Source organism: Colias eurytheme, chromosome 18 (genome assembly GCF_061535395.1).
Source record: "Colias eurytheme isolate Ceu_HAF_F1 chromosome 18, ilColEury1 Martin Lab GWU primary, whole genome shotgun sequence".
Classification (NCBI taxonomy): Eukaryota; Metazoa; Arthropoda; class Insecta; order Lepidoptera; family Pieridae; genus Colias; species Colias eurytheme.
This window is the reverse complement of record NC_142997.1, coordinates 6,389,093-6,402,507: the sequence shown is the minus strand read 5'-3', so window position 1 is coordinate 6,402,507 and position 13,415 is coordinate 6,389,093. Positions and strand designations below refer to the sequence as shown.

The 13,415-nt window shown below is 33.9% G+C and overlaps 1 protein-coding gene and 1 long non-coding RNA gene across 4 annotated transcripts; both read right to left on the bottom strand.

The window, feature by feature from the left end:
* Positions 1-629: 629 nt before the first annotated feature.
* On the bottom strand, positions 630-4,970 carry LOC149900713 (CDAN1-interacting nuclease 1). 3 transcript variants are annotated; one of them, XM_090112696.1, is made up of 6 exons: positions 4,882-4,970; positions 3,454-3,665; positions 3,212-3,364; positions 2,914-3,058; positions 1,233-1,282; positions 630-1,042 (listed from the first exon to the last, which is right to left on the bottom strand). In XM_090112696.1, the coding sequence occupies exons 2-6, from the start codon at positions 3,576-3,578 to the stop codon at positions 664-666; spliced, it is 852 nt and encodes a 283-aa protein (XP_089968822.1). In that variant the 5' UTR covers positions 3,579-3,665; positions 4,882-4,970; the 3' UTR covers positions 630-663. The 3 variants fall into 3 exon arrangements, with proteins under 3 accessions (XP_089968822.1, XP_089968823.1, XP_089968821.1); XM_090112697.1 differs by lacking the exon at positions 4,882-4,970 and adding an exon at positions 3,742-3,760; XM_090112695.1 differs by lacking the exon at positions 4,882-4,970 and having other exon boundaries at positions 3,454-3,781.
* Positions 4,971-12,360: 7,390 nt separating this feature from the next.
* On the bottom strand, positions 12,361-13,406 carry LOC149900712 (uncharacterized). Its single transcript, XR_016457754.1, has 2 exons — positions 13,059-13,406; positions 12,361-12,658 (listed from the first exon to the last, which is right to left on the bottom strand). It is a non-coding gene; the product is annotated as an uncharacterized LOC149900712 (long non-coding RNA).
* Positions 13,407-13,415: the final 9 nt, after the last annotated feature.

Sequence of the window (13,415 nt, the reverse complement as noted above, 5' to 3'; positions counted from 1 at the left end):
AAAAATCTCACGCAATAATAAAACCATAGTAAAAATTATTTTAGCAACAAATTTCTCGCTGGCCCGAAGCTGCACATAAGTCAAAAATAAGGCATGCAAGCAATCATGTATGTAATATTTGTAGTCGATATATTGTATTACGGGTGAGACAGTACCCACGCGCAGTAATCTCCTCTACATTTCATTCAGCGCTACAGTTTCAGGCCGCCTATGGCCTATGGCTCATGCCCTGGAGTGGACAATCCATACTAATATTATAAATGCGAGAGTAACTCTGTCTGTTACTCAATCACGCCTAAACTACTGAACCAATTTGCATGAAATTTGGTATGGAGATATTTTGATACCCGCGAAAGGACATAGGCTACCTTATTACCTTATATTGCGAAATATGTACCACGGGCGAAGCCGGGGCGGACCTCTAGTATTATTAATATTTTCAGAATGATTGTTTATATTTTTTGATTAGCGTAGCACCCAAGCATTCTTTATATTCTAATCTCAACACATAACTATAAACATATCAAAACACTTGTTATTCTTGTTATCTTCTTTTATGACCTACTAAATAATGCTAGCAGCTAGGTGTGTTACTACGTATAGTGGTTTGATATGAAATAAAACATAAATTACTTGGAAATACTTTTAATCTCATTAAAACAATCAAAAATCTACTTTATATTGTGTTATACTGTCTTTATCTGGAAACTTAGTCCTAAGTATGAACATGTTATTCACTTCTGGCATATTGTCCAAAGTTTCCAGATACCCAAACCAGTATATAACTAGTCCTGGACCAAATCTGTTCCAGTAGCATATTAATTGTTCTTTGAGATAACCCATATGGTTCTCTTCATCACCAAATAATGCTTTACTTTCAATCCAGTTCACAATGAAACCGTCTACAGCGATTGGGACCTCTAATTTAAAGTCAGGAGTCTTATCATACCCTCTAGTGCGTAAAATATTTTCATCAGAGAATGTTATATTCATCAATTTTAGTTCTCTTTCCAATCGTAGCTCATACTCTAATCCAATTGATCTAGAAAATAAGATTTTTTTTTTCACAGAACATAACAGTTTAATAATTTTGTTTATTATTTAGTAATAATTAAAAGGATACATCATTATTAAAAGGTGTTTGATTAATTCAGAATGCAATTTCATTCAGTAATTTTTTACCAATATGAAGTAAGACTTGTTCCTTTGTTATAATTAATTATTATACTTACTGTTTGATAATATCAGCATAGTGACCATATTGATTATCATTCATTATACCCTGAAAAATAAATAAATGTAATTTATTCAGTTTGAAAAACATTTAAGGTCAGGTGGGGTAAGAGGAACATATTTCATTTTCAGTAAAATATTTTGACTGCTAGGAACAACATTTATAACTTTTTAAGATGTTTGAAACACACAGAACTTACCTTTATGTATTAGCTTCCCGTAGGCTAAATGTCATTACTCTAATAACAGTTCTTACGAAGATATTGACATTAATGTCAAGATTGAGTAATCGTTCCTCTTCCCCCTTACAAGGGGTAAGAGGGACAGTCATTGTATTTCCTAAGATTGGAGTTTGAATTAAAATATTCGTTGCTAAATGTTCGTTAATTTGTAGATAGAATGTCTTTGGTCAATATTAGATCTTAATATCGATGAAATAAGGTATAATTTGGAATAAAAAACAAGAATACATCAATTCGGGGTAAGAGGGACATACAGGTTCGATCAGAGGTGGCAAACTAAAAAGAAGTCGACTAGTTATAATTCTATTTTTATTTAATCATACATAGTAATGGTAAACAGTCTGTCCCTAACTAGTTTTCCTAGTTAGTTACTCTTTAAAAATAACAATGGCACTATGTGATGAGATCAATATTGCGAATCAGTATTTTAATTCATCTATTAAGAACCTTCTCCTTTTTAAGAAGTCAGTTAAAAATATAAATGATCTTCTTGATCCAAAAGAAATTCTTTGGAATTTCTGGAATTTTGAGACAGGCGAACTTAGCGAAACTTGGCGAATAGTGGTGCTTGCATCACTGTGTTCCGGTTTGGTGGTGAGATGAGGCCCTGAAGTAATTACTGGCACAGGAGGCATAATCCTTTAGGCCGGCAACGCACTTGTGACTCTTCTGGAGTTGCGAATGTCCATGGGCGGCGGAAATCGCTTAACATCAGGTGATCCGTATGCTCGTTTGCCCGCCTATTAAATAAAAAAAAAACACATGAGCGAGAAATTTTTAGTTATAATTTAAAATTGTAATAGGTACAGAACAGTCAGTCACTTCTTTTCATTTTATCCACATATAATTATAAATTAATCAAAATGTTGGTCACCCCTCACACGGGGGAAGAGAAACATATGTTCCTCTTTCACCGTCAATAGTGAGCCTCTTACCCCAGCTATTGTTTATGAAGTCTAGGATTTTCAAGCGAAAGAAACTCACAATATTTAGTTGTTTCTTAACTAAAATGATTAATAAAAGAAATACTTACAGTTTTCTCCGTGTATCAGGATATTTAAAATATTTCTAGCACACTTTTATCACTAAAATATGGGTTCGCAAAAAAACGAGCCAACTTGGTGTTAGCCGAATTCGCAACTGTCAAATTTGTTTACATTTTTTGTGATGTCTGTGCTACGTAGCGACATCTACTCAAAACCGCTCAAACTAATTCGCCTTCACTTTTTTATCGACGGAAAGTACATAGTCATAAACGCTTCGGTTTACTAGTTATGGTCTCTAGGCCCTCTTCCCCCAGTGACCCTCTTACCCCACCTGACCTTATTTAAAATGCCTTGCTTTTTAATTAGATGACATCAATGTCCATAATAATATAAGTAATTATACAATGATTTAAGTATATACTGATCAATAGTTAGGTTTAATTAAAACATACCAAAAATACTTGATAAGCCAAATCCTTATCTTCTATAAGTGTAGAGTCCTTTAAACATTTCTTGACCATTGCAGAATCTGAATATACATTTTGTAGTAATGATCTGACGAAAAGTGCAGGACTTACACATTGACTGTCAGCTAACCTGCGAAGTAATGGTTATTTTAAACACTTAAATATGTTACATTGATTGGATATTTGTTGATTGACATTGATCGGTTTTAATTTGTTACATAGATAGGTTTGATATAACATTGCTATCCATTAAATTATATTATTAATTTAGCTAGGTACTTACTGAATTATAATATCATGTTTGTTTTGACTTTTCATCAGGTTTTCATATAAGTCATAGTATTTGCTTGAAATTACTGGAGACTTTCTGTAATTATGTTTCATTGCTCTCTGAACTAATAAAGATATAATGCTTCCCATAGTTGTTGGTGGAATACTAAAAATTATAATTTTAATAAAATTATTTATAATATAATAAATTATTATTATGAGCTATTGACATAGATTTATAAACAAAATACAAACTCTTTATATTTTTTTCGTAATTCATTTTCAGCCTTCCTACTGTATGATGTTAATTTATTGAAGTCCTCTACTATAGATGCATATACCTTACAAGGCATAGGTTTTATTTCATCTTGTGACAGCATGATAAATAATAAGGTAATTTTGTGTTATATTATCAATGCAGCAAAATATACCATCCACTGGTTCACTTGCATGAACGGGTAAACAATCTAGGAAAGTTTAGTTTCAATATTATTTGGTGAAAACATTAACATATAAATTGGATAAAATTATACAGTTATACACTTATGAACATATTTTGATCAATTTATTGTTTCATGTTTATAGTTTAGGGTTGGCTTTAGTTAACTGCCGCACGAATTTGTTGGAAATATTTATATTTTTAGTTAGCTAGGTAATGTAAGATTGTAATTCCAAAATATTATCGTTAGGAAACTTGTAGTTTTTTAGTTATTAATTTTTAAAGTTAATAATTTTTTGTGCGAAAAAAGTGCATTTATCCGTTTTGTTGTGCAAAAAAAGCGGACCAATCACCAAGACGTTCCATTTCACTGTACTGTGACTTTACGCTGCGGCCGGCGAGTGCCAAAAGCGACTTTAGGGCGATTCTTACTCAAACAAAAAAAAATCTACGTAGGTAGGTTAAAAAACTATTATACTTTTATTTTTAATATCCAAATAGGTAGCGAGGAGCGAAGCGACGAGCGTGTTAGGTTAACTCTTGAACTGCCGCACGAGCCGAGCGAGCGAAGCGAGCGTGCCGCGGCAGCGGCCGGCGAGTGCCAGAAGCGACTTTAGGGCGATTCCCACTCAAACAAAAAAGACATGTGGCACTCGGGGACTCAGGGACTGCCGCGGCAAAGCTATTGCATAGCATGCCTTCAAGCCACACCTCCGTGCCCGTCGGAGTGGGGAGCGTGAGGTTTTTCGTTACGCAATTTCAGGATTCGGTCCCCGCGCTCAAGGCCCGCGATAGAAGCTATGCAATAGCTTAAAAATAATCTACGTAGGTTAAAAAACTATTAAACTTTTACTTTTAGTATTCAAATAGGTAGCGAGGAGCGAAGCGACGAGCGTATTAGGTTAACATTTGAACTGCCGCACGAGCCGAGCGAGCGAAGCGAGCGTGCCGCGGCAGCGGCCGGCGAGTGCCAGAAGCGACTTTAGGGCGATTCCCACTCAAATAAAAAAAACTACGTAGGTTTTCACATTTGTATTTCATTTATGTATCGTAAAATTTTTGTTACACCAATTCCATACATTTTGAGGTTAGAATAGGAAAATTGATTTTTCTCCAAAACTATTGGCTTCCTAACTTTCCCCTTTTGGTGGGAGGGTCCCCCCGTCCTCCCCCCCATCCCCCCCCCACAAAAAACCTATAATACGTGCGGCAGTTCTCTAAAGAAACCCCATAGTTTATACTACTTTGTGCACAATTATTTCTGTGATTATTTCAGTCAATTTCAGTGTAGAATTTTGTATATTTGCTATACACTTAAACAGTTATTATTATACAGTATGCAGTATACTATATATTTGAATCTTGACTTGAAGTGGGACAGGTGACAGCAGACAGATGTGAGATGACTGTCAAACATTAGAGTCCAGAGATAGATATAGAATTAAGTTATAAGCCACAGAGTATGTAATAAATATAATACAATAGGGCCAATTGTATTACTCTTTACTCCTTGAATCCTACCTATTGAATATATCTTGGTGTTTTAATACTTTAAAATAAACAAAGTATATCAAAATAACAAACAAAATGCTCTAGATAAATAATTATATCATTTTCAAATTATCACTTGACAGCATTGAGTTACTACGTACTAGAGAAGCCATCGCTATACTATGCTACACTTTTTGTAACACCACCAATTTTTTTGTTACATTGATTGGTTTTAATTGATAAGTTTATTCATATTTTTGAAGTGAAACTTCTTTATTGGGGTTGGAAAAAAATGTAGTGTAACATTTTTTCGTTACGCGTGACATTTTTCCGTTACGCGTCATCTTTTTCTTATCCCTACCACGCGTGACTCGACGTATTTCTGGAAAGTTGCATATAGTAAGTTATTTTTTGAAAAATAAGGTCATAAAGAAGTTTCACTTCTTACGTGTGTGTACACTAGTACACGCACACATTTTTTTATTTTAATAAGGGCCGATTTTTCAATCCATGGTTAAAACCAAGAAGCTTATATCTAATACACTGGAGATTTCAGTATGAAAATTAACTTGTAACAAGAAAATATGACATGGAATGACGCCTGTATGTTTTTTTATCCCTTTCACACCTAACTTGCTAAGTTGAAAGGTGAAAGTGTGAAAGGGATAAAAAAACATACAGGCGTCATTCAAGGTCATATTTTCTTGTTACAAGTTAATGTTCTTACTGAAATCTCCAGTGTATTAGATATAAGCTTCTTGGTTAAAACTTATCCGCCCAAAAAAGTATTACACGATAGTATTAGGGTGTCTTCCGATATGCACTGCAACCACTGCACAGTGCTATCACTGTAGAAAAATTCGTTCCATTATGGACTGCCAGTATACTGCCGCAGTACCCTAGGGAAATTTATGACGTCATTAATCGCCGCCATATTCTACTGTGAGCACTGGCGTTTTCGAGGTAAGGTACTCGCAGTACTTTGATCACGTGATCAGTCCACAGAGCAAGTATTAATTAATATGACCAGTCAAAACCACTCGAGTGCCTAACGTCTTATAAACAAAGCTACAGTATAATCAGAAAATTTTAAAGTTCTGTAATTAGTTTGGATTAATAAATAAAACAATGGAAGAATTGCAAAAATTAACTTTATTAGACTGTGTTGAAAATGTTCAATACGAGCTGAAAGTTCTTTTTTATTCTTTTTTACGAAAAAGTACTTACTTTTATTATATTATAAATTCAATTTACAATTAATATTAATTAAAATATTTTTAATTGGACAGTACTCCAAAACAGTTTATTTTTATGTTCTAGAAAACTTTAATACACTCATTTGAATGCTGCGTCAAAAAATGCGGCTGACAGTATACTGGATTGCGTTCCGTTTTAAATCGTAACCAGTATAACTGGCTATAAAGGAACGGCTTCACAGTATACTGAATTGACGTCACACCTTACAGTGGTCGCATTGCTTAACGGAATACACCCTTAAAATGTCACTCGTAATTCGTAAACTGTCAAAGACGGGCAAAGAATACATTTTTGAAATGGTAGTTTAATACGGACGAATAAGTATTTACCAAGGATTGAAAAATCAGCCCTAAGATAAACAATATTAATTTGTATCATTGATTGGTTTTAATTTATAAGTAATAAGAGGCAGAATATCTACAAAGTGTATGACTCACTAGCCGCCCCGCGCCGCGGCCGCCGCGCTTGTCGCACAGATTTTGTTCGTGGTGCCCTCTCTATAATAATACCTCAATGCTTGACAGTTGGCAATTGTCACTGAATAGTGAATGTCAAGTGACCTAAGTGACACTGATAATTGACATTTGACATTGACACTGTCCAAACCGTAGAGTGAGAATGAACCATAGAGGAGGCACTAAAATGACAAGTAATGCGTGAGAGAAATACACTTATGACTATAAAGCTAAGAGCAAGCGAGACAGAAACATTGTTTTTTGTTTCTCTCATGTTATGCGATTTCTTTTGTTGGGGACAAATTGACAAAAGCAGTTTGTCCCAAACAAGCGGCTACAGTCCATTGTTTTGCTAGTTTTCTGTTTTTTCTCGCTGTTATGTGACTTCAAAGTTTAATAAACATTGACAGTGATCTGTTTTAATCCGACTTTAAGTGAAAATATGGTGCGTTGTAGTGTGATTGGTTGTAAAAATCGGCCGGAACGAAGATTACCAAATATTACCTTTCACACGTAAGTAAACTTATTTGAAGTATATTGTTTTATAGAACTGGATATAGTTGATACATTTTCATTAACTCTAATGTGAAATTATCTACAAATATATAATATTTTCATCGAAATAGACGTAAACATTTTTTTGTGTTATCCGACTAAATTACGAAGTGTTCTTGTTGTTCAGGACGCCATTTGTTTTTACGTAGTTTCAAATTTATGGTATAATCATGTGATTAACATGAGGGATACCAGTACAGGGTAAAATTTTCCCCAAAATCGTGAAATGTTTTTTTTAATATTAAATGTTAATGTTTGTGTAAAGTTTGTTACACGGTTCGGTTTTCCGGTTCAGTTTTCCTCATTTGCATTGGTTTAAGTATTTTTTTTTCAATGTCGGTTTTTTTGTATATTCCAGGTTACGATGCACATCATAACGCTGAAGACTGCGAAGCTGGCCCTTCCACACGAGCTGCAGCTGCCACTGAAGGCAGCGAGGACGCTGCCCCGTCAGGAGAGGCCGTGTTGGAGTAAAATCCGGAAGGCCACCCCCCGCGCCTTCCTCACCGCGGTGCGGCGCGCTTTCGTCTGCTACTCGCGCGCACATTATCGCGGAACCTCTACCCATTTATTTCTACCGTCATTTTGCTGTTCATTTTCAAATAAATGTATTTCGTTTAATTTGCTTTTAATTTGAACTATTCCCAGTACTTTTTTATTATAAATAGGCACTAAAATGACAAGTAATGCGTGAGAGAAATACACTTATGACTATAAAGCTAAGTTTTTGATGTGAATATCAATTGAATACATTACAATATTTGCGTTCATGAGTAAAGGGGTTATAAGTTAAAAATAAAAATATTTTTTTTTATATAATGTAATAAAAAAATTTTGTCTTTCGTAATTATTCCCGTATCTGTTTTATAACATATTATTCTGTCTTCTGATTCAAATTCAATTTGAATTTGAATCAGAAGAAATAGCAATTAAAACCGCATATTCTGAAACTAGCAACTACTTGCAAGGGAATCACAACCTACAAGGTACTCCCCACGTCCTATAGCACAGACAAAGAAAAAATTGCTACAAGCAACATTTAAAGATACAACATAATAAAACAATTACCTAAGTTTGTTCGAAGCCCTCGGTGCGCGAGTCCGACTCGCACTTGACCTTTTTTGTCCTAATTACTGTATTTTCTATTATTATTTACCATTGATTGAAATGATATCTAAACTTTAGCCTTGTTTTTTTATAAAAAATATATGAACTGGGATATTTCGATATTTGTGGTTAATTGCGAGAAGTGTAAAAGCAAAAGTTGTAATAAATATTTTAAATACCTACAACTTTACCAATAAACTTTATTCCACAGTTATAGTTTTTTTTAATCCCGATCTCAGATCGATCGTAAATAACTTTTCCTCTAATTTTTGTTACCTATATTCTCTTCCGTTTGAAATTGATTTCATTGTTCTATAATATTACTTTTTAACCGACTTCAAAAAAAAGGAGGAGGTTATCAATTCGGCCGGTATGGTTTTTCTTTTTTTTTTTTTTTATGTATGTACACCGATTACTCCGTGGTTTCTGAACCGATTTACGTGATTCTTTTTTTGTTCGATGCGGGATGGTGTCGAATTGGTCCCATAAAAATTTTATTCGGATAGGCCCAGTAGTTTTTATTTTATGAGCATTTTTGTCTGTATTTGTAAATGTTGCAAGTGCAAGTTTGAAGTCGGTTGTTTTTAACGCAGTTATTGACTTGTATGTTTCAAAAGTTAATAAAAAATCATGTTGAACAATATTACTTTGTTAATTTCAAAAGTTAATATTATATTGCCCGGCTATATATTTTATACCCGTGCGAAGCCGGAGCGGGCCGCTTTGTTTTTATATACAACGTTCACAGTTTTTCTGTAGTGTATTTACTATTTAGTATCAGCATTGCACCCGTGCGAAGCCGGGGCGGGTCGCTAGTTAAGTTAATAAATAACAAATTTTTTTTCAAATCTGTCTTTTTCTTCATAAACCTATCTTACAAAAAAATACCCAAACATTTATAGATATTTTGCCAGTTTTTCGGATAAAAAGTTTTTGTAATAGTTGGCAACATTGACGTAAGGATTCGCCATCTCGTTCGGGTATACGCCGATGTCGTCTCTATAGTTCATTCTCACTCTACGGTCCAAACCAACAGAATTTTGATAATAATATATTAATAATCTAACCAGTGGGTCGACACTTAGAACATCGTTTTGGTTAGGCTTCCATTATCAAGCAATTTTAAACTTCATTCCATTGACATAGAGTTCAAATTATTTTGTACTTTTCCAAGACCTAAGGTCAAGTCTGGCTTGCCAACATTTAGAAAAAATAAAAATATTTCTAATGTTGGCCTCTCCGATGTAATCATATAATAAAAGATTTAATATTTTAGTTTTAATTATTTATTATTATTTCTTCTTTTTTTTTAAACCTTATTTTTGTACATTTTAATTTTAAGCTAGTACATTAATAAATTATTTCTTTCTTTCTTCAATTTCTTGTCAATGGAATTATGACTTAAGCATAGACAACGTCTTGATGTTGATTTGTTGTTTGAAATTTGAATTCAAAATGGCGTTTTATTTTATTGTTTTGGTGGATGTTTACAAAGTTTGTTCTTCGTATATCGTAAATTTTGTTATTTACTCAGTGTACAGTACATTTTTTAATTTGTAATATTTCTGCCAAAAGTGAAAAAAGAAGAAAAAGTGTTATATTGTGTACCTAAACAATGTTAAAATCTTTGTGTGTAATAATTGTGATTTGTGACTAAATATTTGCAATATGTACCCAATGACTGTTCTATAAGGAAGATAAAACATAATAATTACATAACAATTTATGAGAAAACGTCTCCACGTCATGTTCTGGCTGTAGAATCAATTGGAGGAGATATTATTATGTCCAAAGAAAACAACGGCTTCTTCATATTTCTTCTTCTTCTTCTTCTTTTGGCTCCTGAGACACAGTTTTTAACTAATTCAGGAGCCTATGGATTCATATAATATAAGCTGTACCTATTTTTTAATGCCAATAAAGTTATTTTATTATTTTTTTTTATTATTATTATTATACAATTCCAATATGGCGATCCGAACGGCAACGATATATTGGTATCGAAATTTAGAACGAGATTTAATAGAAATCCCGCAAAATATTTCAAGGAAAAGTATAAAATGTGAATCTAGTTGTATTCACATAATATTTAAGCCGAATTCAGTCCTACATGCCTAAATAAAGATATTCAGTAAAATTCAAATGGAATTATCCATTTTTGCTGATAATAGTGAGTTTTAATATTATATAAAAATGTTATTATGTAATTAATATTATAATAAACTTATTCATCTACATTGTTGTTTTATTTTTAATTTCCTATAAATTTGAATATATGGATGCAGGATGAGAATTAGTAGTGTTGTTACCCAGCATCGATAATTTTATCGATATCGATATGAAGTTTTATCGATACTAGCACTCATAAAGAGACATCACTAGCAACGTCTACTTTTTAAATGTTGGCAGCAATGTGGGTCATGTTTGACGTAAATTTTTCATAGGTTGGTATATAATATTTGACCTAAGTAATACATGCATATGTGTGCGTGAGCTCGAAATCGAAGTACTGAGTGCCGTCCGTAGAGGGAGAATGTACTAGAGACGACATCGGCGTATACCCGAACGAGATGGCGAATCCTTACGTCAATGTTGCCAACTATTACAAAAACTTTTTATCCGAAAAACTGGCAAAATATCTATAAATGTTTGGGTATTTTTTTGTAAGATAGGTTTATGAAGAAAAAGACAGATTTGAAAAGATTTTGTTATTTATTAACTTAACTAGCGACCCGCCCCGGCTTCGCACGGGTGCAATGCTGATACTAAATAGTAAATACACTACAGAAAAACTGTGAACGTTGTATATAAAAACATAGCGGCCCGCTCCGGCTTCGCACGGGTATAAAATATATAGCCGGGCGGCCGGCCGGTACAAGCGCGGATCCAGGGGGGGGGGTCATGGGGGTCATGGGCCATGCCCCCCCCTGGGCCATGTGCACGACCTAAGTGGACCACTAATTTAATATTAACTTTTGAAATTAACAAAGTAATATTGTTCAACATGATTTTTTATTAACTTTTGAAACATAAAAGTAATATTATAGAACAATGAAATCAATTTCAAACGGAAGAGAATATAGGTAACAAAAATTAGAGGAAAAGTTATTTACGATCGATCTGAGATCGGGATTAAAAAAACTATAACTGCGGAATAAAGTTTAATGGTAAAGTTGTAGGTATTTAAAATATTTATTACAACTTTTGCTTTTACACTTCTCGCAATTAACCACAAATATCGAAATATCCCAGTTCATATATTTTTTATAAAAAAACAAGGCTAAAGTTTAGATATCATTTCAATCAATGGTAAATAATAATAGAAAATACAGTAAAATTAGGACAAAAAAGGTCAAGTGCGAGTCGGACTCGCGCACCGAGGGCTTCGAACAAACCTAATTGTTTTATTATGTTGTATCTTTAAATGTTGCTTGTAGCAATTTTTTCTTTGTCTGTGCTATAGGACGTGGGGAGTACCTTGTAGGTTGTGATTCCCTTGCAAGTAGTTGCTAGTTTCAGAATATGCGGTTTTAATTGCTATTTCTTCTGATTCAGATTCAAATTGAATTTGAATCAGAAGACAGAATAATATCTTATAAAACAGATACGGGAATAATTACGAAAAACATGAATTTTTTATTACATTATATAAAAAAAAAAATTAATCTTATAACCCCTTTACTCATGAACGCAAATGTAATGTAGGTATTCAATAATTGATATTCACATCAAAAACTTAGGTCTATTATACCTTTAAGCAGTAATAAAATCAAATTTCTATGTCAACGCAATTAGAAGATACAGCCGTAAATGTAGTCTAATAAAAACGTACTGGAAATAGTTCAAATTAAAAGCAAATTAAACGAAATACATTTATTTGAAAATGAACAGCAAAATGACGGTAGAAATAAATGGGCAGAGGGTCCGCGATAATGTGCGCGCGAGTAGCAGACGAAAATGGACGACTCCGCCGCTCGTTCGTTCTTATAAAGGCGCGCCGCACCTCGGTGAGGAAGGCGCGGGGGGTGGCCTTCCGGATTTTACTCCAACACCGCCTCTCCTGACGGGGCAGGGTCCTCGCTGCCTTCAGTGGCAGCTGCAGCTCGTGTGGAAGGGCCAGCTTCGCAGTCTTCAGCGTTATGATGTGCATCGTAACCTGGAATATACAAAAAAACCGACATTGAAAAAAAAAATACTTAAACCAATGCAAATGAGGAAAGCTGAACCGGAAAACCGAACCGTGTAACAAACTTTACACAAACATTAACATTTAATATTAAAAAAACATTTCACGATTTTGGGGAAAATTTTACCCTGTACTGGTATCCCTAATGTTAATCACATGATTATACCATAAATTTGAAACTACGTAAAAACAAATGGCGTCCTGAACAACAAGAACACTTCGTAATTTAGTCGGATAACACAAAAAAATGTTTACGTCTATTTCGATGAAAATATTATATATTTGTAGATAATTTCACATTAGAGTTAATGAAAATGTATCAACTATATCCAGTTCTATAAAACAATATACTTCAAATAAGTTTACTTACGTGTGAAAGGTAATATTTGGTAATCTTCGTTCCGGCCGATTTTTACAACCAATCACACTACAACGCACCATATTTTCACTTAAAGTCGGATTAAAACAGATCACTGTCAACGTTTATTAAACTTTGAAGTCACTTAACAGCGAGAAAAAACAGAAAACTAGCAAAACAATGGACTGTAGCCGCTTGTTTGGGACAAACTGCCTTTGTCCCCAACAAAAGAAATCGCATAACATGAGAGAAACAAAAAACAATGTTTCTGTCTCTCTTGCTCTTAGCTTTATAGTCATAAGTGTATTTCTCTCACGCATTCCTTGTCATTTTAGTGCCTCCTCTATGGTTCATTCTCACTCTACGGTG

Coding starts and splice junctions, on each gene's coding strand:
- LOC149900713 (XM_090112696.1), bottom strand. CDS start 3,578: ATGCTGTCACAAGATGAAATAAAACCTATGCCTTGTAAGGTATATGCA. Junction 3,059..3,211: donor AAACATGATATTATAATTCA/GTAAGTACCTAG, acceptor ATTACTTCGCAG/GTTAGCTGACAGTCAATGTG. Junction 1,283..2,913: donor TGGCTTATCAAGTATTTTTG/GTATGTTTTAAT, acceptor TTTATTTTTCAG/GGTATAATGAATGATAATCA.